Source organism: Micropterus dolomieu, linkage group LG21 (genome assembly GCF_021292245.1).
Source record: "Micropterus dolomieu isolate WLL.071019.BEF.003 ecotype Adirondacks linkage group LG21, ASM2129224v1, whole genome shotgun sequence".
NCBI classification, from domain to species: domain Eukaryota; kingdom Metazoa; phylum Chordata; class Actinopteri; order Centrarchiformes; family Centrarchidae; genus Micropterus; species Micropterus dolomieu.
The window spans coordinates 34689694-34702245 of NC_060170.1; the positions used below are offsets into that span (position 1 = coordinate 34689694).

At 46.5% G+C, this 12552-nt stretch overlaps 1 protein-coding gene across 1 annotated transcript in view; it reads left to right on the top strand.

The window, feature by feature from the left end:
* Positions 1-538: 538 nt before the first annotated feature.
* The window catches only part of LOC123960180 (2-oxoglutarate dehydrogenase, mitochondrial), a gene marked incomplete at its 5' end in the record, with an annotated part of 15713 nt that continues 3699 nt past the window's right edge, over positions 539-12552 (top strand). The window contains 13 exon segments of the mRNA XM_046034784.1: positions 539-685; positions 778-868; positions 4094-4273; positions 4876-5004; positions 5087-5266; positions 5355-5507; positions 8240-8342; positions 9097-9225; positions 9324-9474; positions 10646-10773; positions 10870-11048; positions 11328-11399; positions 11962-12087. Coding sequence (XP_045890740.1) covers positions 539-685; positions 778-868; positions 4094-4273; positions 4876-5004; positions 5087-5266; positions 5355-5507; positions 8240-8342; positions 9097-9225; positions 9324-9474; positions 10646-10773; positions 10870-11048; positions 11328-11399; positions 11962-12087 — 1768 coding nt within the window.

Genomic DNA, 12552 nt, shown 5'->3' on the forward strand with positions numbered 1-12552 from the left:
TCCGCACTCCTCCGCACTCCTACAGACTCCTCCTCACTACTCCGCACTCCTCCGCACTCCTACAGACTCCTCCTCACTACTCCGCACTCCACCGCACTCCTCCGCACTCCTCCTCACTCCTACGCACTCCTCCTCACTACTCCGCACTCCTCACTACTCCGCACTCCTCCAGACACCTACGCACTCCTCCGCACTCCTCCAGACACCTACGCACTCCTCCGCACTCCTCCAGACTCCTCCGCACTCCTCCGCACTCCTCCAGACACCTCCGCACTCCTCCAGACACCTCCGCACTCCTCCAGACTCCTCCAGACACCTCCGCACTCCTCCAGACTCCTCCGCACTCCTCCAGACTCCTCCAGACACCTCCGCACTCCTCCAGACTCCTCCGCACTCCTCCAGACTCCTCCAGACACCTACGCACTCCTCCGCACTCCTCCAGACTCCTGAGGAGTCTGCAGGGTTTAGAGGAAGTGTCTGTATGAACCCATGACTGACAGTAAGCGTTAGTTGTTATATGTTATTAATCTGCGTGCAGGTTTGAGGAGTTCCTGCAGAAGAAATGGTCTGCAGAAAAACGTTTTGGTCTGGAGGGCTGTGAGTCTCTGATCCCCGCTCTGAAAACCATCATCGATAAATCCTCTGAGAACGGAGTGGAGAACGTCATCATGGGCATGCCTCACAGGTAACGCGCAACACAATCATAGATTTATTTATTCATTTATATATGTATTACACAGTTTGCATCCCTCCTCCTTCCGCCGTTTCTTGTTTCAGGGGTCGTCTGAATGTTTTGGCCAACGTGATCCGTAAAGAGCTGGAACAGATTTTCTGTCAGTTTGACTCCAAGCTGGAATCTGCTGATGAGGTATTTAACTGCTCTTAGCTTCATTACTGCTGTAATTATATCTGTTCCCACAGGAGAGGGGGACACAGATCAAAACATGTTGTTTTAGATTGTCACATGCTGCGATTCAGTCAATGTTCTGCAAAAATAACCGGAGAAACAGTTGGTAGAAAACCAAACCTCTTGCCAGTTATACAGGGGTCCAAGCACTGAAGGCAATGCAGCGTCTTCTGGTCAAGTTTATTTAAGTGTTAAATCAAAAATGACGTGTTGTAATCGAAACCGCCTACTATACTAGTAGTATGTACTGATTTGGCCCAAATGTAGTATGCAAAATCAGCAGTATGCCAAAAATAGCCGGATGGCGTACTGATTTGGGAAAAATGTCCAGTATGCCTCGGACAAGTCTACCTCGCGTACTGTGGCCCATAAATAATTATAAGATGTATTAGAAATCATAAAACAACCCTAGCCCTAACTATAAGCCTCTTCAGAGAGTGAAGAAACCATCCCTGACTAAAAGCTTTATGAAAAAGAGAGGTTTTGAGCCTACTTGTAAATATATGGAGATGTTGGTTGCTTCCCAAACCTAAAAAGGGGTCTGATTCCACTTGGGAGGCACCGAATGTTCGGCCGAAAATAGCAAAGAAAAAAAAAATTTCTGTGTTCGGCCTAATGAGTCAAAAGACTGAATAAATTCTACCGAACAGTCCCGTTGCCATGCCGGCAGTGTGGAAGCATTTTAAAGTGTCTGAGCCGTTTGCAGACGCTGTTCTGCTGAACTGTCTCCAGCACGTCCGCTCCATCTGCGGCTGACTTCTTAGAAAAGAAACGCTTTGAGTGTTTCTGTCTCTCGTCTGTGAGAAGGAGGTGAAGCTAGCCGCGCCTACATTTGAAGTGCGCATGTATTCCAGCCTTTACAGTAAGTGAAGCGGTCCAGAGCGAGCTGACAGGCAGGTTAGAGACTTTATCCTGTCAGTTTGTCTCTTTAGTATGAAGAGAGGCTGTGAAGTCTTCATGTTACAACTTTATTTATCAAACCGGGTCGGACTGGATGAATTTAGCACGAGGAAGAAACACATGTGACAGCGTCAGGTTTTCAAAATAAGGTGTCTGTACAGGATGGAAATAAGATTAACTGGATTATATTCACAGAAAGTATAAAACGTATTACATGTGTCTATTAAAAGTAAACGGACTCATGTAATTTACTTTACCCTCCCACCGTAGTCTCTCCACATCCTGTGGGAAACACTGAGGAAAAAGCACAGTTTGAATATTTAATTTATGCAGTGTAGGGAAAAAAAAGGCAAAATAAATGGACAGAAATGTGAAAACTTTGTTCAGTATTTGGGGAAGTTTTTCATTAAATTCGGTTTCGACCAAGATTTTTCATTTGGGTGCCTCCTTAGATTTTACAGCAGAGGCGCCTGATAGCTGAAGCTCTGGCTCCCGTTCTGCTTCTAGAGACTTGTGTATCATTTCAGAGCATTATAGCCTAAAATGTTACTATTAATAATTATTAGAGCAGTGGTGCATTGTCATCATGTAAAGTGTTATTTTATAGGATCGCAGTGTTAAAGCTCTACAGCTCAGAGTGTGTGTGCTCCTCTCTGTATCTAACAGAGTGAGGAAGCAAGGCAGCATCAAAAACACCAGCTAAGGAAAATGTAGAAGCAGAATTAGTGAAACTGGTGTTACAAACCATACATCAATATAGTCCATCACAGTAAGACACCAGCTTATTCCACAAAGTCAGGTTATGGTTAAAATGGTATGATCAGCAGGGGGCATGCCTAAGACACAGAGGGGGGGGGGCAGTGCAGACCTAGATGTGCCTTGTCTTCACTTAGAAGTGCTGAACTGTAGTCATGAATACAGAAACAAGCTCACTGTGGTTAGATCCTTGAGTGGGAGTACAGACTGCAGACGCTGTGACACTGCTCTACTGTGATCTACCGTTATGACTACATGAGGAACTGTTGATGTGTCAGTCTGCTGATATTAAGACTACGTGTTTAATTACGGCTTAAGGGGTCGATTGTCAACTTCCAGCCTCGGATGCTTATAGCCTGTGTGAACTTTGAGTGAACAAATTCCCGACAGATTTATGCTTTGCAAAAAGACGACAGATTGATGATGAGCAGAAAGACTGCAGATCCAGTCGGCACTATATCAAGATTACTGTAAGAAACCAAGCATTAATGAAAGATGCAGCATTACACATGTTATTCTTGTATTAATGGAGAACTTCTTATCCGGTAATGAAAAATATAGAAAGACAGCAACACAGTATTAAATAAACAGCTGAAAAAAGTGTTAAATTGGTAAAAACAATACGTGTAAACAGCCGGCAGCAGAGGATAAGAAGTTCACCATAAGGAGAGGAGGGGTAAAACCAGCCCAGAGGGGGATCTATAAGGCTGTCTGCAGACCACGGGGTTGACTCCATCCTCCGACCTGCAGGGATGTTGGACGGGTTTATCTGTCCTGTATTGGAATAAACTGACCATCTCTGTAAATCTCTTGTATTCTAATTGGTGTCTATTTTTGTTGATAATAAAAATGCTGGTAAAAGTTCAAGCTTTCTTATCTGGCCCTAGTCTTGAATTTTTTACACGACATTAAGACCCCTGGCCACCAGAGGGCGCTGACACTGTAGGTCTTAGGGTGCTGTCACACCTGCCTCCTTTAGTCCAGGTGAAACTTACTGTAAAGGAGACCTCCATGATGTGACCAACCTCAGGATTTATAGAAAGCAAATGTGAGATCAAAGCATTATTTAAAAAGTTAAACGGCTTTTTAAAAAAGCCATGTTTAGGCTGTATTTGTCATTTGGTAACGTACATGCAGGTATTTTCCCTGATTAACGGGTCAAAAGCGGTTTTATAAATGTGCCAGAACTTCGTGAAACATTTAGTGACGGCAATCTCACAGTAAACCTGAGTCATCGCTGTAGAAGACGCCTCGTAATCTCAACTCTAGGTGGATTTGCGGTCTTCTCTCGGTTTGTAAAACTTTTTTTCCCCCCTTGGTCCGGACCAAAGGAACCGAACTACAGGTGTAAAAGCAGCTTTAGTTGAGTGTACCGCCGTCCTGCCCCTCTTAAGTCTTTGAGATGGCTGAAGTAAACTGGGACTAACAGAAACTTTAGAGGACTAGCATTTAAAACCTGACCCCGGCTGAACAGAATCTGGACTCGTCAACAGTCTGAACTGACCTCTGCTGTGGCTTTTTCCTCCTCAGGGCTCCGGAGATGTGAAGTATCATCTGGGAATGTACCATCGCCGTATCAACCGTGTGACAGACAGGAACATCACCCTGTCTCTGGTGGCGAACCCGTCTCACCTGGAGGCCGTGGACCCCGTGGTGCAGGGGAAGACCAAGGCCGAGCAGTTCTACTGCGGCGACACCAACGGCAACAGGGTGAGACTCGCACACGGACTCTGAGAGGTTCACCAACCCTGCAGGACGTGTTAGTTAACACACCGTCAACCTTCAGTCTTCAGGTTTCACGTACTGGTCTACATTTGCACCTGTTTTAGGTCCAACAATTTAATATTACGCCAAATATCCCGTTAAAATATTTCCCCTTAAATCTGAAAAAATGAGGCTGAAGCAGATCATAAAGAAATATTAATGAATGAGGAGGTTTAAGTAGAAAGTAAAGCGTGATTAAGAGTGAGCAGTGATGAGATTTAAGTTGAATGATTAATAAGCATCTTGTAAGTTTATAAAATAATTAACTGTTCTGTCTAAAGTACATTTAATAGCAATAATTGAATTTTACTTCAAATTTCAATCTGGTGTCGTCTTTAAGTTTGTATTCGACAGAATATCTTATTATCACAATTTAAAGTAAGAAACAAATGTTCACGTGACATAAAAAGACAAGTTATTAGTCCCGTTGGCAGGTGAGCCAGTAACTTAATTTCCCCCCCTGCTTTCTACATTGAATAAAAACTGACAGGTGTGTAACGGACGCAGATCTGTGGTCAGTCTGAACCCCCTCCTGTGTGTGTGCTCAGGTGATGTCCATCCTGCTCCACGGAGACGCAGCGTTCGCAGGACAGGGCATCGTGTACGAAACCTTCCACCTGTCTGACCTGCCGTCCTACACCACGCACGGCACCGTGCACGTGGTCGTCAACAACCAGGTAAGCTACGCAAACATAAAACGCACGGACGAACGGCCGGATGAACGACCGAGCCGTGACCCCTCTCACGTCCCGTCTCCAGATCGGGTTCACCACAGACCCCCGTATGGCGCGCTCCTCTCCGTATCCGACCGACGTGGCCCGAGTCGTCAACGCTCCCATCTTCCACGTCAACGCCGACGACCCCGAGGCCGTCATCTACGTCTGCAAGGTGGCCGCCGAGTGGAGGGCCACGTTCCACAAAGACGTGGTGGTCGACCTGGTCAGTGCAGCGATACAGAACGCCAGCTCGTGTCTCGGCTGACTCCCGCAGGACGCCGTCTCCTCACGCTCTCTGTGTTTGTGCGCAGGTGTGTTACCGCCGCATGGGTCACAACGAGATGGACGAGCCGATGTTCACGCAGCCGCTGATGTACAAACAGATCAAGAAGCAGAAGCCCGTCCTGCAGAAGTACGCCGAGAAACTGATCGGAGAGGGAGCGGTCAGCAGGCAGGAGTACGAGGTGAGTTAGTGACCTCCTGCGTTTCCCAGGATGCCGTGGGTCGTCACTTTGTGTTGAAAGGTGGTGAGGGCTCGGGTTAGGGGCGTGATGACGCACTAGAAGCTCAGGAGATGTGACGATGCGCAGTATGGGGTTCGCTTCATGTCCTATTTATGCTGGAAATAAAACAAACAATATAACGCAGCTTGTTGTTTCAGCTCGAATTACTTTTCGGACAATGAACATTTGCTTCTTCTTACCAAAGGTTTCTTATTTAACATTTCTTGTTGCTAGTGACTGGGACAAATTCAACCATTTCAAAAAGGGTTGTTGAACTCATCGTTCTGCACATAGAGGTCATTGACGCTGGGGACGCTGGGGACATGTCCCCACCACTTTTTGAAATGGCTGATTTTGTCCCAGTCACTCTGTGAAAGTATTTGTTAAACGGTTCTAATAAATTGCGTGCAACAAGAAATGTTGACTAACAAATCAGAGAGGATTATTTGCACAATAAGAAAACATGCAATGCAATGTAAATATCTAAGAAACGAAATGTGCATTGTCCAAAAAAGTACCACATTATATTACATTATATTTTTATATTTTGTATTATCACCTTACACCAGAATTTTGTGTTTCCCTTTATTTATATATAAAAGACATTTCATCCATAAATTGGTCTGGAAAATGTCTCCAGAAAATAAGTGTTTTATTCTCAGAATCTCCTGGAGGACCCCCAAACCACCCAAATCATATAACACTGTAGAGGATATTTATTCTAATATCTTGTTGAGCAAGCGTATCACTGCACCCCTAATCTGAGCCCAGAGTTACTATCCCTCTTAAAATTAACTACCATGTAGAGCATTTTTCTTGCACAAAGTTAATGAATAACAAAACAACCCCACAATGAAATAGTGTAACTGGAACTAATATTCTTCTTAAATTATTCTTCTTACATTAATTATCAAAAGGAGATACAGAAGAGCCTAAATGTGTGAGATCTGGTCAAAGAGAGAGTTCTGAGAGACGGTTTCTCCCGGAGATTAATAAATCCCACAGGACAGACCTTTATTATGTATTTGGCGTCGTCTCTGCTTCTTGACTCAATTCTATCTGTCCATGTGATCATATAACATAATCATGATCCCTGAGGCATCCCGGACTTCAGTAAACTAAAGGGGAGGGGCTTTGTCTGAGGGGAGCCCGCAGCCTCGGACTTTTAAACCCTTTTAAACGAGAGCGTATCGCCTCCTGTGCAGAGAGCAGCAGCACATTACGTTTGGGACGTAGGTTAATGTTACTGTTAGACATGAGGACAGTGCACGTCTAGGACAAAAGGACCCGGGGCCGTTTTACAGAAAATTCCTGTCCTAGCTAACTTTAGGAATCCTGTCTTATCTCAGGTTAGGAAATCCTAAATCCTCGATCCAACACCGGTTATCAACTTTTATGTCTGTTACCTAGCAACCGATCCCCACTTTTCTCATCTCGCCGAGCTGAACGGCTTTTAATTGTGTGTTTTTTGGTCGTTTTTTTTTTTTTTTTGAAACACTAACTGAAAATGGAGCAGAAACAACAACTATCATTGAACCTCAAGTCAGATAACTTAGAGGTGTTTGTAACCTCTGTCGAGAAATCCAAATCCACGTAACGCTTAACTCGGGAGATTAAAGCGAGAGAGAGAGTGGGCTGAAATAGCGGACGCAGTCACCGCCGCACATCCGGCATCCAGCAGATGAAGCCGCTGGTGGCTCCTCCTGTGCTCCCTCACAGACACCGGCAGAAACCCGGCATCTCAGGAAAGTTAATAATGAAGGTAAAATAATAATAATCATCATGTTTTTCATGGATTTCTTGTCTCTAACGATCTCCTCCTGTCAAAGACTTGCGTGAGGATCCTTTTGTTACATCAAGCCTTCACATCATGGGCCTATAATGAGACATTATCTAGCGTTACATCACCAACAGCCTTCCTACTAACGAGGGTTTCGTCATCAAACACATCGGTAGAATCAATAAAGTTCCGTCTGTTGACTTTTGTTTTGTAAAAGCAGTTAAAGAGAAAGCAAGTGGATTAAAGGAGTTACACTAGCTGGTGGAAAAGTAAAAGTTAGGACAGCGCAACAGTTCTCCTAAAGTTAAGAGAGTTTACGAAGTTAGGAAAGGAACCCTGACTGAGGAACTGTTAATCTGTAACGGCCTTTTTCCTAAATCAGATCCTAACCCTTATTACCATGGTAACCAAGCAGTTAGGATAGGATCTACCGGTTAGGAAGTTTCTGTAATACGGCCCCTGAACAACAGGAAGTTCAGAGTCCCTTCGTTTCCTTTGTATGTGAACAATGAAGATGAAGTTAAGTAGACCTGAACGCATTGTTTGTATTATAACTGTTGTGTGACTGGATGTGCTGACAGGAGACCGAATAAAGTTTTTGTTTTTGCTTGTCTGGACTCGACTCGTTGCGACGTCACACTACAGAAACTTTATTTTAAGTGTCAGTAAACATGAGAAAAGTCTGGTCCCGGTCCTGTTGGTCCTGTTCTTGGTGCACAAGTCACAGCAGCCACGAGGTTCAGCGCTGAAAGCTCTCAGTTCAAGTCTGAAACTTAAGGTTTACTTTTTAAAGTCCGTGAGGATCCACGAGGACGACGAGACATTTCTGTCTGTCCAGTCTGATGGGAGATGAAATCTATGTGTGCAGACTGAACTGAACTCTTCTGGTTTCTCTCTCTGTGTCTCTCTGTAGGAGGAAATTGCCAAATATGATAAGATCTGTGAGGAGGCGCACGCTCGCTCTAAAGATGAGAAGATCCTCCACATCAAGCACTGGCTGGACTCCCCCTGGCCTGGTTCGTGTCTCTGTGGTTAACTAATACTGCTTGGCAGGCTTTAGAAGAAGATTCACAAACCGATATGAGAACTAGAGTCTGGTTACTGAATGTGTCAGGATCTGTTTCACCAGACCTGCCAAGTGAGCTCGATGTTAAATGTTACAGTAGGAGGCGACGCTGCCGACACACACGAGCTTAGATTTATTTCTGAAACGGTCCTCTGGTGAACGGCCCTTCATTTCTAACGCTGCGCGATGCTAAAGTAGATTAGCCTCAAAGCTAATGCCATGTTTATCAGAGGAAGAGCGGTGAAACTAAAGCGTTAACTTACTCTGCCTAAATTAAGTAACCGTAAAAATAAGAGCTGCAGCGACCGGTCGACAATCAGAAGAAAATTCATCGACAACTATTCTGATAATCGAGTAATTGTTCCAGACATTTCTTTAAGCACAAACGTGAAACATTTAAATAAAAAGTCATTGCTGCTTGTCTTTGTCATTTATGACGGTAAATTAAGTCTTTGGACTCGGACTAACAGACATTTTGAAGGACTAGCATTTAAAACCTGACCTCCGTATCAGACACACTGCTGAGGTCTCTAAAGTGAGCAAATTACAACTCTGACACCCTCAGTATGACGACGTCTCAACTGAACGCTTAAGATATGATACACACACCTGCGAGCCGGAGGGGAAATAAAGTGAAACTGCTTCCTGCCTAACAGACTTATCTATCTTATCTTGCTGACAGATGGAACTGTTGTTGTCTTCAGGTTTTTTCACTCTGGACGGACAGCCAAAGTCCATGAGCTGCCCCTCTACCGGTCTGACAGAAGAAAACCTGAACCACATCGGCCAGGTGGCCTCGTCCGTCCCCGTGGAGGACTTCACCATCCACGGAGGTCACTTTAAATACTTTATTCGTTTCCCACTTAGATCTTTATCAGCAACACTAAACAGCGACAGGAAGAGAATCTGGGTGTCGCGTCTGTGGTTTCAGGTCTGAGTCGTATCCTGAAGGGCCGGGCCGAGATGATTCGGAACCGGACGGTGGACTGGGCTCTGGGAGAGTACATGGCCTTCGGATCGCTGCTGCAGGAGGGGATCCACATCAGGCTGTCGGGACAGGACGTGGAGCGAGGGACCTTCAGGTAGAGCTGATGCTGTCTGAGGCGGCGGGTGGTCACGTGATTTGATTTAAATCTTTCTTCTATTCTCTGCAGTTGCGTCTTGTTGATTGATAAATATAATCTATTAACGTGTCTATTTATGAAACAGCCTTACTGTGAAGCAGTTCGTCCACACCGGCCTGAGGACCCGTGTCCACCAAGGCGTGATTTTTCTGACGCCAGCGCCTTTTTTCAATTGGTTGTAATGGGAGCGCCGCGTGTTTACAACCCGGTAAAGCGTCTTTTCCACGCTGAGTGTTTTTCTCCGGTCGCAGAGAGTTGAAAAATTGTTCAGCTTTGGGGAAAAAACGCTGCGCTCGTCACTGTTGCTTTTTACCGAGCCGTCCAATCACAGCGCAGGAGGGGCGGGACGCATCCGATGTGCCTACACGCCGAGGTGTTTCCTCGCCCGCAAAATCTCATGAACCCACGCGCGGAGAGTCTGTCAGCCTTCTGTTCGTGCAGAGCAAGTAGGCCGACCCTGCTCTGCGGTGACGTTTTCACACTCTACTTTATTTATTCAATTATGTAAATTATCCAAAGCGCTCCCAGCTGGGCGTTTTCAGCTGGTAAAAAAAACGCTTTGGTGGACACGGGTCCTGAAGCTCTTCTGGTTTGTATAAACACAGTGGAGATCCTGGTCCTGGAAAACCTGGAAAGAAGTTCACAGATTTTGCGGTCATTGAAAACGCATGAAAAACGAGAGGGGAAAGTAAAATGTCCCGGGAGATCTTGTGTTGACTTCCCACCGTTATGTTGCGGCAGCATTGTGAACCCGGGTCCCGTCACTCGACAGGGGGTCGGATCGCATTAAGTCAAGTGACTGAAAGTCTCAATAATGTAAGAACTGAACTCGATGGGAGCTGAGGTTCATCAGGACTCTGAGATTTGTCGGGAGGAAACACTGACGGCTGTTCTTTGTGTCGAGGCTGTTCGGTTGTTGTTCAGGTTAAATTCACGTCTTTAAAATCAGACTTCTGCAGAGAGGAACGCGTTAGTTTATGTCGTGATCGTCGTACCGGCTAGATCATCACTGGCGATCCCTGCTAGAACCCTCACCGGGTCTTCCAGGTCTTCCAGGTCCAGGTTTGAAGCAGTCTGTGGAAAGCGAGAGAGAAACTTCTGCTGACTGACGCTGTTTGTCCCCTTTCAGCCACCGTCATCACGTGCTCCACGACCAGAACGTGGACAAGAGGACCTGTATCCCCATGAACCACCTCTCCCCTGACCAGGCGCCGTACACCGTCTGCAACAGCTCGCTGTCCGAGTACGGAGTCCTGGGTCAGTCCGAACTCTCTGCTCGCTCTGCTCGCTCTGCTCGCGCTCTTTCTTTTCAGTCTGCAGATTAAATGTCTTCTTTAAACTCCACGTCTGCAGGCTTTGAGCTGGGATTCGCGATGGCGAGTCCCAACGCTCTGATCCTGTGGGAGGCCCAGTTTGGAGACTTCCACAACACGGCCCAGTGCATCATCGACCAGTTCATCTGCCCCGGTCAGGCCAAGTGGGTCCGACAGAACGGCATCGTGCTGCTGCTGCCGCACGGCATGGAGGGCATGGTGAGGAGCCTGAGCACAGGCCGACCTTTAAATAAAATAAACTTTATTCTCACTCGGCAGGGTTTCAAAGTGCTTCACACGGTCGAAAACTTTCAGGAGGAAAATAATTACCCAAAAATGACCTTGGCGTTATATAAAGATTATTTTAAAGAGAAGTCGCGATGTGGCCCAACAGATGCCGCTCATCAGCTGATGGCGTTTTGTTTCAACGTAACGGGAACAAACGACCTCGATGTGGATCCTTCTCAACCTGTTGTCTCTGTCTGCTTCTGTCCTCAGGGTCCAGAACATTCGTCAGCTCGTCCAGAGAGATTCCTCCAGATGTGCAACGACGACCCCGACGTCATGCCGGTAAGGAAGACGCACAGCGGTTCCCTGCGAGCGTTTGATTATCTAGAAATAAGAAACAGAAGACACGGGAGCCAACGATGGGATAAATCTACAACTAGTGGCTGCTTTTAAATGATTCTGTCAAACCTTTGTCCACAGACTGAATGTGATTCTTATTCTTTTATTCATGTTGAAGATTCACACAGAAAACAGCAGGATGACTCGTGTCTTAAGTTGTTCATCAGATTCAGACCTGATGCAAACAAATGAACAAGTTTCACTTCACAGAGCTGAATTAATATGAACTTCTCTCTCCTCCTCCCTCCCCCTCCTCCCTCCTCCCCCTCCCTTCCTCCTTCCTCCCTTCCTCCCTTCCTCCTTTCCTCCTTCCTCCCTTCCTCCTTTCCTCCTTCCTCCCTTCCTCCTTCCTCCCTTCCTCCTTCTCCTCCCTTCCTCCTTATTCCTTCCTCCTTCCTCCCTTCTCCTCCTCCTGCTCCTCCCTTCCTCCTTATTCCTTCCTCCTTCCTTCCTCCTTCTCCGTACTCCTTCCTTCCTCCTCCTCCTTCCTCCTCCTCCCCCTCAGACCCTCACAGAGGACTTTGCTGTGCGTCAGCTGTACGACTGTAACTGGATCGTGGTGAACTGTTCATCTCCTGGAAACTACTTCCACGTCCTCAGACGGCAGATTCTCCTCCCGTTCAGGAAGCCTGTGAGAGACGCACACCTGCACACACACCTACACACCTGAAAGCACACCTACAAACCTGAAAGCACACCTGCAAACCTGAAAGCACACCTGCACACACACCTACACACCTGAACGCACACCTGCACACACACCTACACACCTGAACGCACACCTGCACACACACCTACACACCTGAACGCACACCTACAAACCTGAAAGCACACCTGCACACACACCTACACACCTGAACGCACACCTGCACACACACCTACACACCTGAACGCACACCTACACACCTGAACGCACACCTACACACACACCTACACACCTGAACGCACACCTGCACGCACACCTACACACACACCTACACACCTGAACGCACACCTGCACGCACACCTACACACACACCTACACACCTGAACGCACACCTGCACGCACACCTACACACACACCTACACACCTGAACGCACACCTGCACGCACACCT